The 26,640-nt window shown below is 44.0% G+C and overlaps 3 protein-coding genes across 3 annotated transcripts; all 3 read left to right on the top strand.

Annotated features, from left to right (window-relative positions):
* The first annotated feature begins 371 nt into the window (after window positions 1–371).
* LOC140359083 (olfactory receptor 5M5-like) lies at window positions 372–2,470 on the top strand. The gene is made up of 2 exons (XM_072443957.1): window positions 372–382; window positions 1,528–2,470. The coding sequence occupies exons 1-2, from the start codon at window positions 372–374 to the stop codon at window positions 2,468–2,470; spliced, it is 954 nt and encodes a 317-aa protein (XP_072300058.1).
* A 17,533-nt stretch (window positions 2,471–20,003) lies between these two features.
* Window positions 20,004–20,962, top strand: LOC140359084 (olfactory receptor 4P4-like). Its single transcript, XM_072443958.1, has one exon. It carries the CDS (start codon window positions 20,021–20,023, stop codon window positions 20,960–20,962), a length of 942 nt encoding a protein of 313 aa, XP_072300059.1. The 5' UTR covers window positions 20,004–20,020.
* Window positions 20,963–24,205: 3,243 nt separating this feature from the next.
* Window positions 24,206–25,204, top strand: LOC140359203 (olfactory receptor 6C1-like). Its single transcript, XM_072444068.1, has one exon. The coding sequence runs from the start codon at window positions 24,272–24,274 to the stop codon at window positions 25,202–25,204; it is 933 nt and encodes a 310-aa protein (XP_072300169.1). The 5' UTR covers window positions 24,206–24,271.
* The last annotated feature ends 1,436 nt before the right edge of the window (window positions 25,205–26,640 follow it).

The raw sequence follows: 26,640 nt of genomic DNA on the forward strand, positions 1-26,640 counted from the left end.
CTTAAAAGCCAGTGTGTAGGGCAAAGGGAGGCGAGGAGAGCCCGCTGTGCGCACACACCTTTGGTGAGGAGAGCCGCGAGTAGAGCCCGCTGCGCGGACTCACACCTTCGGACTAGCGAACCTTCGGACCAGTAAACCTTCGGACTTGTGAACCTTAAAATTTCGGGGATATTTCGGACCCGTGAACCTTCGGACTAGTGAACCTTCGGACTAGTGAACCTTAAAATTTCTGAATTTTCGAACTAGTGAACCTTCGGACCAGTGAACCTTCGGACTCGTGGGCAGCTACCCAGCAGGAATGTAGGGAACAATGAGGGCCGAAATAACATTGATGCCCGCGCGCGCATCGCTCCGTACCGCCGGTCCGTGCAATGCAGTCTCCGTTGCAATGCAGTCCAGGGAATCATAAGCTCTGGAGAAAGTCTGGAGAAATGAATAATGTCTCCAAAAAGAACACGTAGCTGCTGCTGAATAAGCGGAGCACGAAAACTACCCATTTTTAACAGCTTAATGTGTACTTTTAAGGTAACGAATACTGTTCTCTGAAGCACGGAACTTCAACTTTCACATAATGCAAAAAAACGAAAATCACAAATTTGGGGGAAAAAAGCTAAAACCCTGTTTTTCTCTGTTTGGTCCGGGCCAACTTGTGGCGGTTTTTCGGGTGGCGAGTCACATATATACGCGGGGGGCCAGTCCGTGAAAGGCTAAAAACAAAAAATAACATTTTAAAATCAACTCTAAAATGAATGGGAAGCCAGTGTAGATGGGTAAAATGGTTGTAATATGTTGTCTACGACGTGTGCCGGCTAAAAGACGTGCTGCGGAATTTTGAACTAACTGTAGGCGTGACAAGTTAGCTTAGCCGATACCAGTGTACAGTGCATTACAGAAGTCAAGACGTGTAGATATAAAAGCACGGATCACCTGCTCCAGGTCACTAAAAGATAAAACCGATTTGAGTCTAGATAAAAGATTTAACTAGACTAAATTTAACCACGGCATTTATCTCAGGTATGGAGGTTTAGGATAGACCTTTGCCCTTCATGTGGGAGGCTGGGGTTCTAATTCTCACTTTGCATATTAGATTTTTAAGGTCACTGCACACTACTGATTTTTGAGCAAGACAAACACATGCTGTGGAACATCTCAAGTAAGCATCTCCATGGAGACAAGCAGAACAGTCATGCAGAGCCCTTTTACCTCTTAAAGCTTTTAAATAGCTGCTTTAAAAATCCAAATTCTCCTTTATTCCATATTGCCAAACATACAGGCAAATGGATAATTAGCCATTAGTGATTTTCTGGGAATTTTAAGTTTTTTCTAGTTAAAAAAGGCTGTATTAAAGAATAAATCAACATTTTACATTTGTGGTAGTAGGGCATGACTTATTCATTTTAGGCATCTTCTATTTTTTTATATTTCCAATTGCATAAGCCCCAGGTGTTTTGACTTGACCCTGATTAGTATAAGTATGAGGGAGACAGAGGAGCTCTAGTAAAGATGGAAGCACAGAACAGAGGCAAGAATGGATAATGTTTCAACTGTGACACTTTTCACTCTGTCTGGACTGAATGAGACAATGACTAACAGATTGACTATTTTTTCTCTCACTTTGGTGTATTATTGCCTTATTCTCTTTTTCAATATTTCTCTCATTGTTATAATTGTTTTAGATTCAAATCTTCATGAGCCTATGTATATTTTACTGTGTAGTTTCTGTATTAATGCATTGTACGGGACAGCTGGTTTCTACCCTAAATTTCTTTTCGATTTGCAAACTGAAACTCCAGAGATATCATACGATGCATGTCTTATGCAAGCTTTTGTCATGTACTCTTTTGCCTGCAGTGACTTGTCTATTTTAGCAGTTATGGCGTATGACAGGTATCTGGCCATATGTCGGCCTTTGCACTACCATTCAATCATGACTAAGAAGAAACTCTCACATTTGGTCTGTTTCTCTTGGCTAACACCATGCTGTATTTTAGCAATCAATATTGGTTTTACATCTCAACTGACATTATGTAGCTCAAATATTCAAAGGCTGTTATGTGCAAATTGGATCATTGTTAAACTGAGTTGTAAGACCAATACTGATGTGCACAATGTTTTTGCATATGCAACAATAATAATTTACCTTTGTCATGGTTTTTTCATAGTTTGGACTTACATGCACATGGTAAAAACATGTGTGCGGTCAAAGGACGATAGAGTGAAGTTTTGGCAGACCTGTGTGCCACATTTAGCTTCCCTACTCACGTTTGTCTTTACAATATTCTTTGATGTGATGCATATGAGATTTGGGTCAGATAATCTCTCACAACACTTTCAAAACTTTATTGCAATAGAGTTTCTGCTTTTCCCTCCATTCTTTAATCCTTTAATATATGGGTTCAAACTGACTAAAATCAGACACAGAATAGAGGGGTTGGTCTATGTTAAAACAAGTAAAATAAATATAAAATAGGGTCTCTGTAAATTACAAATTTTGAAGTGAGAACACTCTTAATGCAAGTGATGGATATGTTACAATACAAAAAACAGTACAATCAAACAATAGTAATGTGCCCAGAGAATTGATGATTAGCACACTATTAATGTTTACCTTTGTTTATCCTTGTGGATTTATCCTCTTTCTGTAATAATTTCAAATGGTTTTAACAGATCAATGTGTTTCCTGTCATGTCAATCTTAATGATGTTGAGCGAGCAAGTTGCAGAGCGGTTAGAGCTCTAACCTCCCAATAATTCTTGCCACTGTCCAAAGACATGCATGTGTCAGGTAAATTGGCAACTGTATATTGGCCCTAGTGAATTAATGTGAGAGTGAATGGTTCATCTGTGTTTCTGTCTCTGTGTAAACCCTGCGACGAGCTAGCCCCTGTCCAGAGTAGGGTTGCCAACCGTCCCGGATTGCCCGGGACGTCCCTGTGACGGAGCCAGTCCGTCTTTAACTGGTGTCGGCGCTTATTTGCTGAGCAACCGCGCGGCCCGTCATGCCCGCGCGCACTTTCCAACACACACTCATTTATTCCCCGCTCCCCGCGTTTCCCTCTCTTTCATTCATTCGCATCAGAACACGCATCTTTTCCCCGCACTCCTCCGTCACTAATCCGCCAAGGGTGCCGCTTGCGCACGTTAGGTTCATTCTAAGCATACACACGCCAGTTTTTACCTGTTTTGTCACGAAGCCGCGCTCCGCTGATGCGTCGCGTTGGGTCGAAACCGAGCCAGGACTTCCTGGAAGTTTAAATGGGCGCTGTTCGCGCCGTGGTGCTGACCATGTGACACCGGGTATTTTATGTGTTTATATTGCTTTATTTTGAACATGTGTATATAATTAATGATGTCTTACGTTGTAGGAAGAGGCCACAACAGTTTATTGTCAGTTTATTTGGGATTTGAATTATCCAGTTATTTTGCTCAGTGGGAGGGGCCAGTGGGGAATAAAGGCGAGCCGCTCTTGGCTGGGTTGGCACTAGGTCATATAGGGAATTGGAAAGGAGGAAGTGACGACAATTCCCGTGACGACATGGCGAGGACGACATGGCAGGAGCCGGGCGGAAGTAAACAGGTGGTCGACCGTAGTAAACATGGCGAACGGTCCCGCTAATTCTGCTGATCCATCAATAATTTTCACTCTTGGGTCCAAACCTGAAGTTTACGATGCATTTGATGTGTACAAGGACCAAACAATGAGTTCCTGGTGGTGTTGTCTTACTGAGAAACAATTTAAATGGGCGTGCATTGAATGTAAAACAAAGAATTGTGAAAATGTAAATCACATGGGTCTGGGTTTAACCCTAACCCTAACCTTAACCTTAACCCCTAACCCCTAACCCCTAACCCTTAACCCTAACCTTAACCCTTAACCCTTAACCTAACCCTAAGTTTTAGGTTTACTTCGTTTGGTTAAAACTAGTTTATACCATGACTTTGTATTAGCAAAAGTGTAGCTAACTCATCCCAAAACAAACTAGACAGCAAAAGTTTTTTTAAACTTGAGATAATAAAGCTCCGTACAGAAATCGAACCCTCGAACGCTTTGCGCAAAGCCGTATCTCTAACCATTGGGCCCGCAAATCAGCTAAACCAGAGTTGTGAGACAGTAAATTTATTTCTTTCACCACCAGGTGTACCAAAACCGTGTAGCAAAATGGTGAACCGCAAGTGATTTGGGCCGCGCGAGGGCCGCCATCTTGGATTTCGTCACTTCCTTTCCAATTCCCTATATGACCTAGTTCCAACCCTCTTTGGCTGGGGGCGAGTCTGTCTCCGACAACAGAGAAGGTAACAGTGTGAGAGAGAGAGAGAGTCAAAGAAAGAGAGCGAGTTAAAGTTGAACTCAAAGTTGAAACTCTGTAAATATATGGATTTTGGATTTTTGGACCTATTTTGCTCACTGTATATATTTTTGCACTGTCACTATTTTTGCACTTTTGCACGGTTTTGGCACAATAAATCCACCTGAGCACTTGACAGCTCCAGTCCCATATTCCAATCACAGCCTCGCCGGCCAATAATTGGCTACTGCAAACGCGCTACGCATATTTACCACGCGCCTCTCGAATCTCCACTTCCTGGAATTACCGTGACAGACGCGCGTCTTAGCCAATCAGCGCGCAGCAGTCAAACAGTGGCTGTTGCACGCTGATCAGAGGTTCGATTGAACTGAAATACCTGGCCTGTCCTCGTTCTCTGACTGCCACCGCCAGATCAAGATCAAGTATTATTCATATCCAGAGAGGGAAACTGAAGGTAAAGCGCGTTTAAACCGAGGCGCACGGATATTGGAGTTTGGCGTGAGGAGAAAAACCCAGCTGCTGCTGCTCATGAACAGGTGCACGGACAGGTGCGCGGACAGGTGAGGAGAACTTGAGCTGATGTTGAACAAGCATCATTCTTGTGAATGATGCTGATGTGTTCTGAGAAGAGGGTTGAGTAGGAGAAGCAAGAAATATCCATGGAAGAAGTAACTTAGATGGTGAGTCTTCTTTTGACTTTCTTTGTTAATTTAAAATTCTTATTTATGCCCCACTCATAACCTCATAGATTAGGGGCAGTATTTCTCAAACTGAGAATGATTTGTTTGTCATTTACAGCAGGGTAAGAGGAGGTCCATGAAACAGACAGATACACAGACAACTGAGGATAACAACAAAAACACAGTCAAGAGACAATACAGTGTAAGAAACAACAGAAACAGGTCAGGAGAGCAACACTAATACAATTTATGTAGGAGAGAAAAACTGAAGACCGATGGATAATAACAAAAAGTTCTACACCCATTAAATGACATGTTTTAAAAGCTTAAATGTCTGAGTTATAATAAAATGTTAATATATAACTTGCATAAATGTATTTTTCCCCCCTTCAATATGATATGGCCTCCCATGTACTGCTCAGAACTGGGATTAGTTTGACAATGGTTGGTTTAGGCCTAAAGCTTTTCAGTGTCTGCAGCATATGGTTATAGTCTAATGCTAACATGACATTTGAGAGAATCTTGTAATAATTGTCTTCACTATTCCCATGAACAATACATCCAAGCAAGTACAGTAGTGGTTTGCCAAAATTACACTGAAATTAGTAGGTTTATGGTATGACTAATAAAACCTTGCAATTTCCATTATTGTTGGTCAGCTGTTGGCGCGCGCGCGCACGTGCGCACCTGGAAGAAAGTGTTCCTCTTTTGGGGTTGAGATAGTTGGCAACCCTGAGTGTACCTAAGGCCCAAAGTCACTGGGATAGGCTCCAGTCACACACGACCAAGCACTAGAAAATTAATGAATTAATGTTGTACATCACTGTTGTTTTGTTATGTTCTAGTTTTAATTTGAAAGGAATAAATCCAAATTAAACGTCATAAATATTTAAATGAGGCTACCCCAAATAATTTTTTTGCTGTAACCCGAGCCAACATTTTTCAAGTGGGTCGGACGGTAGGCAAATTCTTATTTTTTTTACTTTGAAGGTAAAAAAGAAATCAAAATTTTGCAATTTTTTGACTCGGAGTGACCACCAGGGGTCAGGCTTCAACAGTCAATGACGGAAAACATCTCAATCAACCCGATCAGGAGACTTAATCTCACGATTTTAAGATATTCCAATCGACCTTTTGTACGCCGCTATCCTTTATTGTGGTAGCGAAGGCGAGCGGGGGAACATGCGGGGAACACGGAAGCCGCCATGTTTGTTGTAATGACGCTGCTGGGCGTGTTTCAATCCCAGAATGCATTGCGTAAGACACCCTGGCACGTACTATGGCCACTTCAGTGGCGCCGACAGAGGCCAACCAAATTGTTAAAGGCAATCTAATGTACGTAATGCGCGTTCTGTTTTGTTACAGACGCATGTGGAAGACTGAATATGAAGTCGCTCATGAGTTGCACAGTGCGCTATCAGTACTTTGGGATGAAAGATAGGTTTACCAGCGTGATAATAATATATATTAAATATCGCTGAGTCGGCGAAATAATTGAAAAATAAAAGATTTTTACGTTTTTTTTCAACAAATGCTGATAATTTGTTTTCAGTCGGGGGGCGGTCGGGTTACGGCAAACAGACATATTATTTTGCTCAGCCTGATATACATATTTATAAAAGTTTGAAGTTATTGTCTTTGTCTTACAGAAACAAAGACAAGTCAGGAGTCACCTCCAGTCTCTGTCACTCTAAACCCTACAAACAAGGCCTGAAATAAGAGTAATTGGAGGTTTTCAAGATTGCAGCTTAGCCTAGACAGCTCCATCAGGCTGGAGTTGAATCTAAGTGAATTTATCCGTCTAAATAGCCCGTTAACTTGGGGAGACTTGTATCGGTGTGGGAGCAGACAAAAGTGTGCTTTGAAAACTCATACTCTGAAAATGAAAGGTGGAACATGCAGGATGTCAGGTAATGTTACAGCTAAGCTACTAGACCCTGCTGTGACCCCGCGTGCTCGATTGCCCGCAGACGGAGGTCAGGCTCCCTGAACATCTAAAACTTAAAAAAAAGTTTGGAGAACCCAAGATCTATTATACTGAAGTTCCATAACTTCAGTATAATTAAGTATTAATTAACTACTCTGCTAAGAAGTAGTCAAGAAACGCAAAAGAGAGAAGTAAGAACTATGCTCTTTATCCCACAACACTGAGGCTCAACATGGATGGTAAAATAAAATTTAAAAAACACCATTTGAAGACAAGATGTCAGACCCCTGAACAGTCTGCTTTCCTTCCCCTCATTTCCTTTTTTCAACTCAAGGGACCTGGACTTTATTAGACCCATGTGAGTATTTGCCCAATATTGTAGGCTAATGTGTTTCTTCTGTTTGTAAATACCCAGGTGATAATGGAGGTAATTTGTTTTTTTTAAATGGTTTTCGATGCATGTTCCCTTTTTTTCTGGCAAGAGCTCTCATATAAATGTTACTGTTATTTTGTTTTTGTGTGTTGGGCTCGACCAGAGAACTTTATAACAAGAGCTGATTAGCGAGAATATTTTTATATGGTAAATAAAATGGCATTTGATAGTTATATTGAACCAGTTATAATCAGTGGTGGGCCTTCTCTGCTGTCATAAACATAATTGGAATATAATTTTAAAAAATATATATTTTCCCACAAATATTTAGTAAATTATTCCCCAGAGTAAGAGTTATACTCTTAATTTCATGGCTTTCCTCTTGGTTGCACTGCTTCCAGCCCCAGGTTGAGATTTGGAGGGCTGGTCTTTATGTTAGATCTCACATTCCATCAATCATATTCAGCCTTACCGCATCGGTAAGGTCTGTTCCAGGGTACTGGAGAGGAGAATCTGACCAATAGTCGAACATCGGATTCAGGAGGAGCAGAGTGGTTTTCGTCCTGGTTGTGGAACACTGGACCAGCTCTATACTCTCTATCGGGTGCTCGAGGGTTCATGGGAGTTTGCCAAACCAGTCCACATGTGCTTTTTGGATCTGGAGAAGGCTTTCGACCGTGTCCCTCAGGGTGTCCTTTGAGGGGTGTTCCGGGAGTACGGTCCGGGGCCCTTTGCTCATTGCTGTCTAGTCCCGACAACAGTCGCCCTCAGAGGTGACTGTTGTTGTGATTTTGGGCCTTACAAAAATGAATTGAATTGAAGTATGACCGGAGCAGGAGCTGTGTTCGCATTGCCGGCAGTAAGTCAGACCTGTTCCCAGTGCATGTTGGACGCCGCCAGGGCTGCCCTTTGTCACTGGTTCTGTTCATAGCTTTTATGGACAGAATTTCTAGGCGCAGTCAGGGGTCGTAAAGTGTCCGGTTTGGGGACCACAGGATCTCATCTCTGCTGTTTGCAGACAATGTTGTCCTGATGGCTCCATCAAACCCGGACCTTGCACTGGGACGGTTTGCAGCTGAGTGTGAAGCAGCTGGGATGAGAATCAGCACCTCCAAATCCGAGGCCATGGTTCTCGACCGGAAAAAGGTGGCTTGCCCTCTTCAGGTGGGTGGGGTGTCCTTGCCCCAAGTGGAGGAGTTCAAGTATCTCGGGGTCTTGTTCACGTGTGAGGGAAGGATGGCGCGTGAGATCGACAGGCGGATTGGTGCAGCGGCTGCAGTGATGCAGTCGCTGCATCGGACCGTTGTGGTAAAGAGGGAGCTGAGCCGAAAGGCAAAGCTCTCAATTTACCGCTCAATCTACGTTCCTACCCTCACCTATGGTCAAGAGCTTTGGGTAATGACCGAAAGGACAAGATCGCAGATACAAGCGGTCGAAATGAGTTTCCTCCGCCGTGTGGCTGGGCACTCCCTTAGAGATAGGGTGAGGAGCTCGGCCACACGGGGGGAGCTCGGAGTAGAGCCACTGCTCTTCCACGTCGAGAGGAGCCAGCTGAGGTGGCTCGGGCATCTGTTCCGAATGCCTCCAGGGCGCCTCCTTGGGGAGGTGTTCCGGGCATGTCCCACCGGAAAGAGGCCCCAGCGAAGACCCAGGACACGCTGGAGGGACTATGTCTCTCGGCTGGCCTGGGAACGCCTCAGGATCCCCCCGGAGGAGTTGGAGGAAGTGTCTGGGGAGGAGGAAGTCTGGGAGTCCGTGCTTAGACTGCTGCCCCCGCGACCCGGCCCCGGATAAAGCGGAAGAAGATGGATGGATGGATGGATATTAACCCCCTTTGTGATGAACAAATCCAGAGTGTGCCCTTTGCTGTGAGTGGGGACACTCACGTGCTGCGTAAGACCAAAGGTTTCAAGAACCGTACCAAGCTCTTTAGTGTTTCTGTTACAGATATTGTCCATGTGTACATTTAGATCACCTGTTATAATTATGATAATCTCACACGAAATAATGTCACATTCATGTGGATATAACTGATGTAAATAGTGTTTATTTTACCATTATTATTAGTATTATTTTGTCTTACGCTAGCTGTTTTTATTATCTTTATTTTCCCCCTCCATTCCTTATTAAGAAATGTGAGGTTCTGTCTATAGGAGTTTTTGTTTATAGTTTTGTTTATAAGAGATTTTCTATTAAGAGTGTTTTTTAAACTTCCTATAAGTTATCTGTCCTTTTCCTCTGTATCTACCTGCGTTGCAACAATGAAATTTCCCCATGTGTGGATAATAAAGGAATATCATCAAAGTCTGTGCATGCAACAGAAAAAATCTCAGTAAAATCATCAATAATAAGTTGGCAGTGCTGGGGAGGCTTGTATAAAACAATGAAGAGACTGGATGGAGACTGTTTTCGCTCCATTTTAAACTACATTTACATATTACATACTGAAATGATGAAAATACCCCAAAATACAACCTGTGGGTGATTATTTAATCTCAAAAAATTGTTTTTACGTATTTCAGATTCAAACTTGAAGTGGAGGTGGTGGAGCACATCCTATAAGAACTAGATTACCTGTGTTTTCGTCAAGCCATGTTTCTGTTAAAAACATAAAATCAAGATTATGAGAAGAAATACAATTATTGATTAGAAATGATTTGTTACATAAAGACCTGACATTTAGCACACTTCTGAAGAACAACACATCGTCTTCCCACGTGGAACATTAATTAAATGTCTCTGATTTACGGTTTCACTGATGGAATGTTTATATTTGTGATTTGTCACTGTTATAATTGGCATAATAGGGAAAACCATGTCCAGTGTTTCCGACTGCCAGAGGGCGCTAGAGCCGCTCCGAACGTTTTCTTGCGTTTGTCCATTTTGAGATATTGTTTGCTGTGACCTAGAGGGGGCATTAGTGTGTTGACAGTTGTGTGTTGAATGGTCTGAAGAAGGCGGGGTTGTGAGGGGCGTGAAGGAAGTAAACAGTCACTCACGTGTGGGAACGCCCACCAGTTAGTGGACAGCGTAGATGTCCACTACAACTGCATGTTGTTTGAGAGTAGACAGGTTCCAAGTCTATTCGGGTGCAGGCCATCCACACAATAGTGAGAGGGACGATCCCAAAACAAGATAAAATTGTCCATAAAATTTATGAAGTGGAACCTAGTATGTTCTTCTGACCCAACAGGCAAATTGAGGGGGTCCAGAAAGGAATTTATATCAACATCTTTGTCATCTGGAATTTTTGAAAAAAGTTTTTGATTAAAGGATTCAAATGCTGATTGAATTTGTCTTGTTTGGTTAAGATTACAACACTTTGCCCGTCCCATATTTAAAAATGTTTTCTTTCAGCTTGTCGTTTTTTAAGTTTCCAAGATAGTCATTTTGACAATTTTGATCCACTCTCATAATGGCTTTGTTTGGTAAAGAGCATTTTCTTAACTAACTATTAAGATTATCAATTTCTCCTCTTATCTTTTTAATTTCTTGTTGCAATTTAGGACACCCCTTTTGGCACAGCATTCTTCCAACAATTTATGTTTTTCTTACATATCATTTTTCTCCCTTTGTTTATTTTTTCCAAGGCTATGGTTATAATTTGTCCTCTCTAGACTGCTTTGGAAGCATCCCAAAGGATGAAAGGAGAAATTTCCCCTGTGTAACTTTCCAGCAAATAAGTCTTAATGTTGTTGGACATTTCCCGGAGCCCATCGCCTCTGTTTTTGGACTTTGTAAAGTTAGTAAACCAAAGCCATGGTCCGCCATTAAACTCCATAACACCATGAGAAAAGCAACACCGAACAACTCTTCCACTGCGCACGTGCGCTGGACGCCTCGGACGCGCGTCTGCTGGTGAGTGTATTTTTTCACTAGCAGGGACCACGTCACAATGGAGTATGAAAGAATATTAATTGATAATAACGACGATGGAGCTCGACGATGGAGCTCGGCGATGGAGCTCGGCGATGGAGCTCGGCGATGGAGCTCGGCGATGGAGCTCGGCGATGGAGATTGACGAAGTAGCGACGATCGAGCCACGATCAAGCTACGATGTAGAGATGATGCAGCGACGATCGAGCATGAGAGTTGGCTGGGTAGAGACTCAGGATGGGGGCTCTGTCTCGGGTAATCAGCCCAGCCGATTCAGAACCCCCCCCTTCTGTAGATGGTGATGTGTTAAGGTGAAGATGATAGAGACATGGGATGGGAGGGTGGGATCGAGTGAGCTGAGACGACAAGATATGCTGTGAATAGGCCTTATAAATAGGGCTTTTGGGTAATTAGAGGTGTGGTTAGAGAGTGGGGCATGTTTACTAGTGGAGTGGAGGTTGAGGCGTGGTCCCGCTCCTGAACCTCAGTTAGCGATTAACATCTCCAACTCCATTTCATTAGCAGGGACCACGCCACAATGGAATATGAAAGAATATTTATTGATAATAACGACGATGGAGCTCGACGATGGAGCTCGACGATGGAGCTCGACGGTGGAGCTCGACGGTGGAGCTCGACGATGAAGCTCGACGATGGAGCTCGGCGATGGAGCTCGGCGATGGAGATCGACGATGGAGCGACGATCGAGCTACAATGTAGCGACAATGCAGCGACGATCGAGCACGAGAGTTGGCTAGGTAGAGGATGGGGGCTCTATCTCGGGTGATCAGCCCAGCCAATTCAGAACCCCCAAAAAATTATGTAAAAATGAAGGAGATGATCTGGATCTCGACGGGAGGCCTGGCTGAAAATTATGTTAACCGAGTGGCGCGAGAGAAGAGGAGCTGGATAGTCGAGGGCTCTCTGGAGTGTAGCCTGATCTAAAAGCGGTCTGTCCATTACTGAAGACAAGAATAAGTTGTGACGGAGCTGCCTAAATCAGCCCCGGCAATGACGGTATGCACAACCGCGCGCGCGCGTGGTGTTCCACCACTGTAGTTCTTCCAGGACTGGCACGGAACAGCGAGGACACTTCTTTGAAGGTCTGGAGTAGCTGTGTGGCTTGCTCAGGAGGAAGATGAACCAGCACAGGGGTAGCAGTGTTGGTCAGTCCCTCCAGTCCCATGTCCGGCTCTTCCCCGTCCTCGTCATCATCCACTTTCCTGACCAACAGGACTTTTGTTGGAGCTTGGACGTCTGCCTGGACTTCTTTTTCTCTGGATGCAGGACCTCGTAGGTGACTGGCCCCATCTTCCGGGTGACAGTGTACGGGCCCTGCCATTTTGCTAAAAGTTTATGGGTGGAGGATGGCAGAAGAAGCAGCACCTTCTGACCAGGCTGGAACTCACGACTGCGGGCTTGGCGGTCGTGCCAGGTCTTCTGGGCTTTTTGAGCACCTTGCAAGTTCTTCTCTGCCTCCTTTAAGTACTTTGACAGTCTCTCTCGCATTTCAAGTACAAACTTGACAATGCTCCGGTCACTTTGTCGTGCTGGTGGGCCCTCCCATTGTTTTCGTAGAAGGTCCAATGGCCCCTGAACATCCCTGCCATATAACAGTTCAAATGGAGAAAATCCAGTTGACGCCTGTGGGACCTCTCGATAGGCAAACAAAACAAAGGGTAGCCAACAGTCCCAGTCTTTGCCGGTATCATCCACGAACTTCTGGAGCATCCGCTTCAGTGTCTGGTTAAACCTCTCAACCAGTCCATCCGTCTGTGGGTGGTACGGGGTGGTTTTGATTGATGAAATGCCCAGTTGCTGCTGGAAAAGGTGCATTAAACGAGATGTGAAGTTGGTGCCTTGGTCCTTGAGATTTTCATCAGGTAATCCAACTCTGGAGAACAGTTGAACAAGCGCTCGAAGGACAGCAGGCGCAGTGATGGTTCTCAGCAGAAAAGCCTCTGGAAATCTGGTGGCATAATCCGAGATGACCAGGATGTACTGATGTCCACTGCTGCTCTTCACCAGGGGCCCCACAATGTCCATCACAATCCTTCGGAAGGGAGTGGAGATAACTGGAAGAGGCTGCAAAAAGGCACGGTCAGACTTGACATGCCAGACATGTTTTCTGACAGGTCGGACACGTAGCGCAATATTTGTGAATGTCAGCATACATGGACGGCCAATAAAATCTAGAACTGACGCGCAAGAATGTTTTGTGGCGACCGAGGTGACCTGACCATGGCACTGTGCGTGCTAAATGCATGACAAGGGTCCTACAGCTAAAGGGAACAACAAGACGTTTACATTCATCACTAACAATAAACAACACCCCATTGTCAATAATAAACTTCTCTTGACCCAGACAACCTTTGGTTTCTTTTCCCACCTTACCAAAAAGACTTTTCAAAGTAATATCATTGCTTTGCAACAAAGAAACATTTTCAGGTACATCCCACACAAAAGAATCACAATTTTCAGGATTTAAAGACCACATTTGTTTTTCAAAGCGTCGCTGACGCCGGGATTTCCTTGGCCCTTTGGTGCCTCCCTCACACAGACTACTGTCCAAGTCTGGCAGAGGTCGGACACCGGCTTTCACTTGTGCCCGCGCAAGAACAGGACACGACACATTTCCACAGTCATTATTCCCCCCAGAGTCAACATTCCCAGACAACAGGTCCATCAGAAAAGGTAGGTCCCAACCGAGAATAGCATCCACGGGTAGGTTTTCTACTACTCCCACAGTCACCAGATAGGGCTGGTCTGCAACCGTTATGGTAACCTCCACAGTAGGATAAAGGTGGCCATCCCCGTGCAACCACAAAATGTCCACTGTCTTGCCATAGTTTATGCTGCTAACTGGCACTGAGCTACGTTTGATAAGGGATGTGAAACTACCAGTGTCCAGTAAAGCAGAAACCTCTTGGCCATTAATTAGCACATTTTTACAGCGTTTAATAGTACTTTCTGTCTCATGAGTGCCCTCTGCCTCTGGTCTTGGAGGATAGCACGCTCCGCTAACTTTACCTTTACGGACTGGGCAAACTGAGGCTTTGTGCCCAGGTTGTTGGCAGGAAAAACAAATAAACTCCTTACCAGGTCCTCGTTGGTTTGGGGCAGAATTCATGGTACCTGACAGGTCTTGGTTGGTCTCACGTCTGGCAGGCCTTGGTAGAAAAGGTTGAGCTGGTGCGCGCTGGGATGCTGTGTTTAACCGGGCAGAAGATACTCCTTTCCGAGCGTTGAGATACTGCACGGCCAACTTAGCAGCGGTAAATCCATCGGCTGGCTCATGTTCCTTCACCCAGGTCCTCACTTCAAAGGGAAACACCCGCAGAAGCTGCTCCATGATGATCGTTTCACCAATTTCCTCCTTGGAGCGTTCATCCGGTCTTATCCAGCGGCGATAGAGTCCTCGGAGGCGATGATAGGTCTCCGTAGGGCTTTCATCATGCGGCAGAGTGCTGGAGCGAAACTGCTGTCGTAAGTTTCGGGGTGAAATGTTAAATTTTGCAAGCAGAGCTGCCTTCAGGTCCATGTAACAGTGGGCTCTGTCTTCATCCATAGCAGAGTAGGCCTCCAGTCCCTTTCCAGTCAATAAGGGTACAAGACGACACGCCCACTCGTCCTCTGGCCACCTCCAGGTTCTAGCTGTCCGCTCAAAACGTAGCAGATAATTTTCCATGTCCTCACCACTCTGAAACTGTGGTATTTTCGGCTCATTGTAATGTCTCCATTCTGGTCTCGGCCTGTCCTCAGCTTCCGGTACATGGCGCTGCGGCTCAGCATCATCATCGATCTCCATGCGGCTTCCATAGAACACCGATCTCTGGCCACCAGGGGTTGGCGACTCATGATGTGCAGGCAGGTTTGGCGCTGGATGAGGTCTTCGAAGAAGGGCCTGCGAAGGGGATGCAGGTTGAGCCCCGCGCTCCACAACAGTAGGAAAAGAGGCTCTCAGTCCCCAGAGTTCGGCCAGCAAAACCTCTTCGCGGCGTTGCTGTCCCGCTAGAAAATCTCTCATCAGCGTCACCATGTCCTGACCTGGTTCAGATGATGGCCCGGGCTTCTGCTCCCACTCTTCATCCTCATCTGTCTCTCATGCTGGGTCTGGAGCTCCTGCCCCCTCTGGCTGTCGATCACGGCCTTGTGATCACAAACTTGTGCGCTTTGGTTGGCGAGAAACTTTCTTCAGACTTGCCATATCCCACTTCTGACACCAAATGTAGCGGGGCTCTCTCTCAAAACAATGGCAAAGTCAGATTTCAAGTGCTCAGGTGGATTTATTGTGCCAAAACCAAAGTGAAAAAATAGCGACACAGTTCAAAAATATATACAGTGAGCAAAAAAGGTCCAAAAATCATATATTTACAGAGTTCCAACTATGAGTTCAACTTTAACTCGCTCTCTTTAACTCGCTCTTTCTCTCTCTCTCTCTTTGACTCTCTCTGCGCACACTGTTACCTGCTCTGTTGTCGGAGACAGACTCACCCCTAGCCAAGAGCGGCTCGCCTTTATTCCCCACTTGCCCCTCCCACTGAGCAAAATAACTAGATAATTCAAATCCCAAATAAACTGACAGTAAACTGTTGTGGCCTCTTCCTACAACTTAAGACATCATTAATTATATACACATGTCCAAAATAAAGCAATATAAACACATGAAATACCCGGTGTCAGCACCACGGCGCGAACAGCGCCCATTTAAACTTCCAGGAAGTCCTGGCTCGTTTCGACCCAACGCGACGCATTGGCGGAGCGCGGCAAAACAGGTAACAATTGGCGTGTGTATGCTTAGACTTAACCTAACGCGCGCAAGTGTGCACCCTTGGCGGATTAGTGACGGAGGAGTGCGGGGAAAGATGCGTGTGTAGCGTCTGATGCAAATGAATGAAACGGAGGGAAACGCGGGGAGAGGGGAATGATGAGTGTGTGTTGGAAAGTGCGCGCGGGCATGACGGGCCGCGCGGTTGCTCAGCAAATAAGCGCCGACACCAGTTAAAGACGGACTGGCTCCGTCACAGACCGCCCATTCGGCGAAGGAATGGTGGGGTAATATTTGGTGTTATTTGGGGTGTATTTTCATGTATTCAGTTGGGGGAAATTGTGTGTAATTTATGAATGTATTGTGATTGGCTCATGTATGTCCATGGGAGGGGCAGAGGGGTATTTGAGCGGGGCGGTTTTGGACTGCCGGGGAGTTGGAGTGTGGCTGCAGAGCTGGCAGCACCTGAGCACCTGAAGCAGTTTGAGTTTTTGAAGTCTGGACAAGCATATATATGCTTGGTCCTATTTTTTTGTTTGGTTGGGACATTGTAAACAGCACAGGGGATTTTTTGTTTTGTTGATTATGCTTCTTGATTAGTTTGTGCACTGGAATAAATGGCAAAAACTGAACTTTGACTCTGTCATAGTTTTTTTTTTTTTAAACGAGCCCACCACATAAGTACTGGTGCATTTGAATGGTGTTTTAGCATTTGTGGGTCATCGATGAAGTACGTGGGTGCGAAAAGGTGCGAGTGCGATAGATTGAAGTTTGGATGAGCAATCGTTAAAACTGGATTAAATGGTGTAGTCACCTTGCTACGGAGCGGAGAAAGGTGGGGAGAACAATTGCATGTATGTAGGAGTTGACGAGCTGGGGATAGTAGTAAGGTCAATGTGAGTGATGAATGAAGGAACTTAAACCGAGCTGAATGAGATTTTTTAGAATGAGTGAAATAAGAGATAGATGAAAGGGTAGTGTGATTATAAAGTGTTTCCTGAAAATCAAAGGGGAATTGGCGATCATCAAAGTTTGGTGTGGAGCGTCGAATTTTTTAGATGGTTAATCGTGTGTAGGTGTTTGTCGATTATGGTGATTTGAGTATAAGCAATGCAGGTGACGGATTGATAGAGGGGAGTAGACAGTTTAGAGACAGTTTATGAGCTGTGGCGTAATAGAATATCCCTTACTGATCTACTAAAACTAGTTGTCGAATGAGTGCCTTCTGACTGGTCGAACCCCCCCCAAAAAAATGTCCTGAACGATAGTGGGGTATAAACCGAACAGGCGTGGAGGAAATGAGCTGCCTTCCCTTGGGGCTTGAGGAGAAGAGTCATCCTAGTGCGGAGTCCGATGGTCGCCTGAAAGGGACTGGAAGCGGATCCTTGATCTGGAATTAAGGGCTCGTCCTGTAGGATGATGGAGTGCACTGAGTGGTCTTCGATGCATCGAGATGCATGATGGGTTGAGGTGCGTGCCAAGATATCCCTCTTCTGAGAAAGAGGGAATGTGAGATGACTGAGCATCCCGGTGCCCGGTGACTGCTCCGGGGAGAGACGGCGTCCCGGTGTCCGCTGAGACCCTGGTGAGGACGTGGAAGAGGCGTCGAATGGATGAATGGGTGATTGAGGGAGGGATGCGCGGTTGAGGAGGGATGGGAGGGAGGGGTGGGAGAGAGGGGTGGGATGAGTGGGGGCCTGAGGCTGCTTGGAGCTAGCGTGGCTGGCGCCGTGGTTTGGAGTTTGTGTGGTTGCCGTGAGCGTAGCTGCCGACGGGGCTCAGCGAAGATGGCTGTAGTTGTAGTTGTAGTTGTAGCTGTCAGCTGTGAGCTGTGGGTTGGTTGAGAGCTGTAGCTGTGAGTAGTAGCTGAGAGCTGTAGCTGTGAGTAGTAGCTGAGAGCTGTAGCTGTGAGCTCTGAGTTGAGCTGTGAGCTGTAGCTGTGAGTTGAGCTGTGAGTTGAGCTGTAACTGAGTAACTGAGTAGTAGTTGTGAGTTGAGCTGTGAGCTGTAACTGAGTAACTGAGTAGTAGTTGTGAGTTGAGTTGTGAGCTGTAACTGAGTAACTGTTAGTGCTTGCTGTGAGCTGGAGTTGTGAGTTGAGTTGTGAGCTGTAACTGAGTAACTGTTAATACTTGCTGTGAGCTGAGTTGTGAGCTGGAGCTGTGAGTTGAGCTGTGAGCTGTAGCTGTGAGTTGAGCTGTGAGTTGAATTGTAACTGAGTAACTGAGTAGTAGTTGTGAGTTGAGCTGTGAGTTGTAACTGAATAACTGGGAGTTGAGCTGTGAGTTGAGCTGTAACTGAGTAACTGAATAAAAGGTGTGAGTTGTAGATGTAGCAATTGAATGGCAGTTGAATGTGGCAGTAGTACAGTGGAGGGAAGGAGAAATACGTGTGGAGGGAGTTGAGTGCAGCTGGCTCCCACCACCAGGAGGAGCTGAGAGGACGAGCTGCGGCCGTGGGGTGATGGTGACGTTGTCAGCTGCGTGCTGGAACCAGGAAGTGCGGACGCTGCCGAAAAGTTTAGTTTTTATCGTAGGTCTAGAACATGGTCTGGAACGTACGGGAGCGCATCTGATGTGACCTGAGGCCAAGAAGCAAGAGGCGGGTCCGTTGGGTCCCGTTGCTGGAGTAGGTCGTTGTGCGTGTGGACGTCTCAGAGGTAGGGTCCGCGGGAGAGCGCGTGCAGAGGAAGTGGTGTTGGAGGTATGGATCACGCCTGCCGTGAGTGTGCGCGGCGGAGAACGGACCTGCGTTGGCAGTTTCTCTGGTTAACGTGCTACTGGAGACGTAACTGACTGAAGTTCGACTGGGAACAGGTCAGAATCTGATAGAAAGCGGCTGATGATTTGATCAAGGGAACGCACTGGCTGACGTTCTCTCTGTCGAGAGAGCTGAGACGACAAGATATGCTGTGAATAGGCCTTATAAATTGGGCTTGGCCTTATAAATAGGGTGTGGTTAGAGAGTGGGCCGTGTTTACTAGTGGAGTGGAGATTGAGGCGTGGTCCCGCTCCTGAACCTCAGTTAGCGATTAACATCTCCAAATCCATTTGAATGCGCGTCCGGGGCGTCTGCCCCAAAATATACAGGCGTCCAACTTCTGGTGTGAACTAGGCATTAGCGTGTCTCTGGAATGTCTTTGTTCCGTAGCTTAGCTAAGCATCGCTAGGCCAGAGATGAGCCCTCATCTACCGAGATCTGATCTCATGGACCTCCTCTGATGGAACTTCCGATGGAACTAAGTTTGTCTTCTTTCTCCCTCTGACTTGCGCCTGCTGGGGTTGGGTTTTGGCACCATTGTTAAACCAATCAGCACACATGTCAGAGCATGATCACAGAAGAGGATTTAGAGTAATGCAGCCATTGTTCAGAATTAACATTAGGCCACATCGTTAGGACGGTAAAATTATTCACAAGGCAAGTTATCAAACCGTTAAATGAACATGCAGAACACAATAACATCATGCACAGTAAAGTCATCTTGTGAACAAAGTCTGTAACTAGATGATTGTTAAATAAAACCGCATTGTCTTTTTAGCGTTTTAGCTTTTGTCTTTGTCTTTTTGAGTTAATTTTAAACCAAAAGCAGTCCAAAAGTAGTAATTTAATCCAAAAACAGTCAGGAGCAGAGTTCAAGAGTGTTGTTCTGTGCTCCTGCATTGACCATAAATCTCCACATGGGGGTTGTACGTGGTACCACTTTAGCCCGCACAAGGCAACATTCAGAGGTCATCTGAAGGTACCACAGCCTTAAAGCATTTGGGTTTGAATAACAATTTCTACATTTCTACAGGCATCAACAGGCATCTAAAATTCAGTAAAACCAAAAAAGCTCCTCCCGCTACTTTGGTCCAGTTTTGAACAAATCCTTGCAGTCACATTTGAATTAATATCCACAAATATTAAGTTAGTAAGCTTATCCTATCCATTGTTAAAAAAAAGTTTAAAAAACGTTATGGTCATAGGGGGCGGTCCAGACCAAAAATTCCTGGGCAGATTCTTTCTCCCAGTCCAGCCCTGCCTTTATCATAGCATAAAAGCACAATCACAGGTGCAGAGACCAGACTTGTGTGATAATCTCGATTGTCATATGATGGATAATGCCTCAACCATGACTGTCTTTACTCTGTCAGGGTTAAATGGGTTAGAAAAGTATAGGATTCCTCTGTTTGTTGCAACTCTTTTGTGTTACTGTTTCATCTGGGTGGCAAATGTGATTATTATAGTGACTATTATTATGGATAAGAACCTCCACGAGCCTATGTATATTTTTGTATGTAACCTGTGCATTAATGGACTGTTTGGCACTGCAGGTTTTTTCCCAAAGTTCCTCAGTGACCTCCTTTCCACCGCTCATGTTATTTCATATGCTGGTTGTATGTTGCAGGGATTTGTGCTCCATGCCTATATCGGTGCTGATTTGTCAATTCTTTTGCTTATGGCTTTTGATCGATATGTGGCAATATGTCGACCTCTGGTGTATCACGCTCTAATGACGAGACAAAGAATTTCAGTATTGATCTTTTTTGCTTGGCTCCTTCCACTAAAGTTAATTGCCATAAGTTCAATTACAACATCTACAATAAGACTATGTGGCTCACATATTCCCAAGATCTACTGTATTAGTTATTTAGTTAACAGACTTGCTTGTACTCCATCTCTAGCAGCAGGAGTAATCCCAGCTTTTAATTACACATTTTACGCCTGCCATTTTGTTGCTATTATTTGGTCCTATGTTCACATCATAAAGACATGTGTAAGATCAAAAGAGAACCAAGTTAAATTTATGAAGACAAGGCATAAAATGTGTGGTAAACCACACATTTTATGCCTCATGATTTTTGCTACTTCTGTGCTGTTTGACTTGATGTACATTAGATTTGGCTCTAATTCAGTGTCAGAGAGTCTGAAGAATTTTATGGCTATTGAATTTATGGTTGTCCCCCCAATCCTTAATCCTGTAATATATGGTCTAAAGTTGACAAAAATTAGAAACAGATTACTACAAACGTTTAGCCTTAAACCTGACTGAATATTTTTGTGTGTGATTTTGTTTCTGTTTGCATGTCACAAAGTTTAACACTCTTATACTTTACACTGAGAAGTAGGTCAATCTATGCAAAATGTTCATGTGCACCAACAAGTGAACAACACACCCGTTCTCTCTAGGTGGCTCGAAAATGGCTTTCTTTTCTGTATATATCTTATTTGCTGTCGGCAGGTCCATGCAACAGAACTATAAAAACAAACACTTCTTGCAGCATATTGATATATTTTGTTAACTTCTGGGAAACAAATATGATACATGAGCTCACTGCAGAGAGGGACCTATGACAACCACTGGCTAAAGATTCCATGTAGGGCTCTTTTATAGTGTTTTACAATACAACGAGGACCTTGACAGTCTTATTATTATTTTGTTTATTTGTTATTGATAATAAAGATATTCAACTTCCCAACGGCTCACGTTTGGGCATTTATTAATATTTAAAGCAATCAGATCACTGATTATAAATTACTACAACTGAGGAACTATTTAAGATCGCTTTATATAAGCAATGGATCCTGTAGTTGTTTGGTCATTAATATTAATTTGTTACCACATTTCATCTAATTAATTGTTTCCAAAAAAAAAAAAAATGTTAATTTTATTATAGTCCCTGTGATGGTTTAATATGTATTTTTGTGGTATTAAAACAACATAAAACAAAACGGGCAGGACCTGAGAGAAACAAAATAAGTAAAAAATAAAATCAGAAAATAAGGAAGGATGAACTTGAGTGGGCCTTGTACTATGTACATATTATAAATGTTTTCTGTAATAACAACATTTAAGTTGCATTTATTTTGTTGCATATTAAGGAAAAATTTGGATGATAAATTAAAAAGGTCCAATACAGTCAAAATCTTTAAAATTATACATCCATTATATTTGAAAACTTAAAGCTTTGAAATGATCCATATTCTTACAAAGTACTGAAGATTCTTGACTTTTGGTTGCTCTAATTGTAGATGAAATATAACATCAAACCCAAATATGTATCAAAGGTTCATATCACAACAAGGTCAAACGGAGTGCTTTGTGTGTTTCTTGTATGTAATGAACAAATAAATATTTTTTTTTTAACTTTTCAAACTGTTCAAATAAATAAAGTATCTCATTACATTAGTCTTTATGTTTCTTGAACATGGCCAGCAAGTCAGGGTGACATTAAAAAGTCCAAAACAAAGACTGCATCTAGCCTGGCGACAGTTGAGCTGCTTTGCAGATTAGAAAAAGGGATTCCAAGAAGGCCGTGTACTGTGCAGCGAGGGGATATTCCATGACTGGAGATCCGGATCTATGAGCACTGGCCCCTGTGTCCAGAGGACAGCCCCATGTCGCTCTTTCGGGCTGTGTCCGGCCACCAGACACTTGCTATCAAGTACCCTACCTCGGGTCTAGAGAGGGAGCCCCGGTAAAGCCAATCCTGGCTCGTCATAAAGGGCTTCTGAACTACTTCTGGTCTGCCCTGTCACCTCGCACCTGCTTGCCTCGGGTGAATATACCCTGCTGACAGCATGATGATTCAGGCGCTCAAACTCATCCAACACATTAAGGTGGCGGTTCTTAATCCAGCCCTAATTACCAAACTAGTTAGTTACTTCTTTGTCCCCTGCAGGATTTTTTTCTTCACAGTTATATTTTTCACAAGGGAACGTCATTTCACAGAAAATACAAACATCACTGACATTTTTACATATTAACATTTACAGTTTGTTCAGAGTGTTAATGGCGTTAGGAAATCTTGCTCTGTTGCATCTAAGAGTCCTGTATCAGCGTCCCGAGGGCAGCAGAGTGAAAAAACGGCGCAGTGGAATGGGGTCCTGTGTTATTGTCTGTGCGATGCGTGTTATGGCTTATAGTTGTGAGCGATTGGGAGACGGTGGGCTGTACCTACTTTGTACAATCTTTGTTGCTGCAAAGGTGCAACATCCAGTACGACTGAACATTTCTCTACTCAAAGTAGTGTAAAATTGCACAAGTGACAATCCCATTTTACCATTCCTTGGTATCCAGAAACGACCTCCATAGTTTAAAAGGGAATTTTCTATTTGAATTTTTGGGGGGTATGTTTGACTCTAATTACTCTTTTCAAAACATACAAACAACTCTTTTGAAACGGTACTGATTTAACATATCCTTAAAATCCTTGACATTCATTCATTTTCTACCGCTTGTTCCGTTTCGGGGTCGCAGGTGACTGGAGCCTATCCCAGTGACTTTGGGCCTTAGGCGGGGTACACCCTGGACAATGGCCAACTCATCGCAGGGCCAACACATTACAGACAAACATTCACTCTCACATTCATTCACTAACCAATTTTTGAGTTGCCAATTTTGCCTAACACATGCATGTCTTTCATACCTTAAACCCCCTTGCTTATATCAAGAAGGCCCAGCAGAGGATGTACTTCATGCGGCAGCTGAAGAAAGCCAAGCTGCCAGCGGAGATGATGGTGCAGTTCTACACGGCCATCACTGAGTCCATCCTCACCTCTTCCATCACAGAGTGGTACGCTGGAGCCACAGCCAGGGACAAACGGAGACTACAGTGCATTGTGTGTTCTGCTGGGAATGTGATCTCGGCTGCAGACTTCCATCTCTGCAGGACCTGTATGTCTGCAGGGCTCTGGGACGAGCAGGTCTGATCACAGCCGACCCTTCTCACCCTGGACACGGACTATTTGAGCCACTCCCCTCAGGCAGGAGGCTACTGTCCATCCGGACCAGAACCTCCCGCCACAAGAACAGCTTCTTTCCCTCTGCCGTTGGACTCATGAACACTTCTAACTTCACGTCAACGTAAATTTAATTACAATTTAATCAACTACTCACTGCACTGTTCATATATAAATTGAAGGTCTACTACACCAATTTACATTCATATTTAATTCATGTAATTCTGTCTCATAAACTCTGGCTCCATTCCAGCGGTCTCCAAGTACTAACCAGGTCCTGACCTGCTTAGCTTCTGAAAGCTGATGAGATCGGACATTGGTATGGCCAATTGTGAAAATATGAACCATTGATATGATTCATTTTCAACTTGATTATTGGTACAGTATGTCATTACTCTGAAATGACAGAAGGCTTGTTTTTCCAAATACTCATCTTTCACCTTAGGGCTTTTGCACTTGAATTCCCAGATGTTTTGCTGCTTTTGTATAAAAGAGCATTGGACGGAGCAATGCAGAGGGATATAGGGAGCATAGAATGTAGATCTGTGTGTAACCTCAAGCTCCATTTGCTGCAAAGGAGAGAAGACCTCTGATTTTTAGAAACCTTAAAAGGGCTCAAATGATGGATAACATATCAACTGTAAAGGTTTTTACTCTGTCTGCAGTGAACGAGACCGCAACATACAAACTTGCAATCTTTTCTCTCACTTTGGTGTATTATTGCCTTATTCTCTTTTTCAATATTTCTCTCATTGTTATAATTGTTGTAGATTCAAATCTTCATGAGCCTATGTATATTTTACTTTGTAGTTTCTGTATAAGTGCATTGTACGGGACAACTGGTTTCTACCCTAAATTTCTTATCGATTTACAAACTGACACTCCAGAGATATCATACGATGCATGTCTTATGCAAGCGTTTGTCATGTACTCTTTTGCCTGCAGTGACTTGTCTATTTTAGCAGTTATGGCGTATGACAGGTATCTGGCCATATGTCGGCCTTTGCACTACAATGCAATCATGACTAAGAAGAAACTCTCACAGTTGGTGTTTTTCTCTTGGATTATGCCATTGTCTATTTTTTCTATTAGCATTATACGGACGTCTAAACTTCGACTGTGTGACTCCAAGATTCAAAAGATATTTTGTGTTAACTGGATTGTTGTCAAACTTGCCTGTCCGGAAAATGAAACAATTTCGAATAATATAATTTCATATGCTACAATTATCATATATGTGTCCCATGGCTTCTTCATCATATGGACTTACATGCACATGGTGAGGACCTGTGTGAGGTCTAAGGACGATCGAAGGAAGTTCATGCAGACGTGTATGCCACATGTTATTTCTTTAACAACATTCCTCTTTGCCATTGTTTATGATCTGATGTACATGAGATTTGGTTCTTCTAAGGTTCCCCAAAGTCTTCAAAACTTCATTGCAATTGAATTTCTTGTCATTCCTCCATTCATTAATCCTTTAATTTATGGACTTAATTTGAATAAAATACGCAAACGAATAATCAATTTACTGACATGTACTGTGAAATAACGTGCAGGCTTTAAACTTCATAATGTCTTTTTTCTTTATAAAAAATACATTATTGTATGAATGCATGTTTCAGAAAGGTCACAATTAAGCAACAGTCAAATCAAGAATTTTAAAAAAGAAAGACAAATAAAGGTTTTTATACTAAAAGTGTGCTTTTCTGTGCTGACAATATGTGAATTTAGTTTGAGCTGTTGTTAGTCTTTGAAACCAAACAGCATCATTCTATTTGAACTGGATATTGTAACTTTGTATCGTTTTTATCAAAAATGTCTTAGTATTTAAGCACACTACAACCTTTTCTATATAGACAGTGTAAATGTTTTGGTCTTGGTATTTTGCGATCAAATTTGAAATACGACTTAACATTTGATCTTCAAAACTGAATTGAGATTTAAAACATGGTTTGAATTCCTACACGATTAGTCCTTACAATTATCTGGGTATTTGGATAGACACAATACTCTCTTTTAAAGTGGAATACATTACCAAGAAACTAACGGGCAAAATTGGCTAATTGTATACACACATCTTGTTTTCCCTTTCATAGCAGGATGTGTATTGTACAATCTTTGATTATGTATTTGATTATTCCACTACTTTGAAGCCTCTTTGATTTTGTTTACCACAGGGCCTTGATAACTGGTGGCAGGTTCTCACTAATCATTGTATTTTATCCTGGTATTTAAAAAATTGGTTGGCCCTTTCTTTCGGCTCCATGCTTCTGTTGCAGGGATTCGTGCTCCATGCTTCCATTGCAGGGATTCGTGCTCCATGCTTCTGTTGCAGGGATTCGTGCTCCATGCTTCTGCTGCAGGGATTCGTGCTCCATGCTTCTGCTGCAGGGATTCGTGCTCCATGCTTCTGCTGCAGGGATTCGTGCTCCATGCTTCTGCTGCAGGGATTCGTGCTCCATGCTTCTGTTGCAGGGATTCGTGCTCCATGCTTCTGTTGCAGGGATTTGTGCTCCATGCTTCTGCTGCAGGGATTCGTGCTCCATGCTTCTGCTGCAGGGATTCGTGCTCCATGCTTCTGCTGCAGGGATTCGTGCTCCATGCTTCTGCTGCAGGGATTCGTGCTCCATGCTTCTGTTGCAGGGATTCGTGCTCCATGCTTCTGCTGCAGGGATTCGTGCTCCATGCTTCTGTTGCAGGGATTCGTGCTCCATGCTTCTGCTGCAGGGATTCGTGCTCCATGCTTCTGTTGCAGGGATTCGTGCTCCATACTTCCATTGCAGGGATTCGTGCTCCATGCTTCTGCTGCAGGGATTCGTGCTCCATGCTTCTGCTGCAGGGATTCGTGCTCCATGCTTCTGCTGCAGGGATTCGTGCTCCATGCTTCTGCTGCAGGGATTCGTGCTCCATGCTTCCATTGCAGGGATTCGTGCTCCATGCTTCTGCTGCAGGGATTCGTGCTCCATGCTTCTGTTGCAGGGATTC

The sequence above is a fragment of the Eucyclogobius newberryi genome, unplaced genomic scaffold, assembly GCF_026437365.1.
Source record: "Eucyclogobius newberryi isolate DKJ021-1_F unplaced genomic scaffold, fEucNew1.0.hap1 SCAF_14, whole genome shotgun sequence".
NCBI classification, from domain to species: Eukaryota; Metazoa; Chordata; class Actinopteri; order Gobiiformes; family Gobiidae; genus Eucyclogobius; species Eucyclogobius newberryi.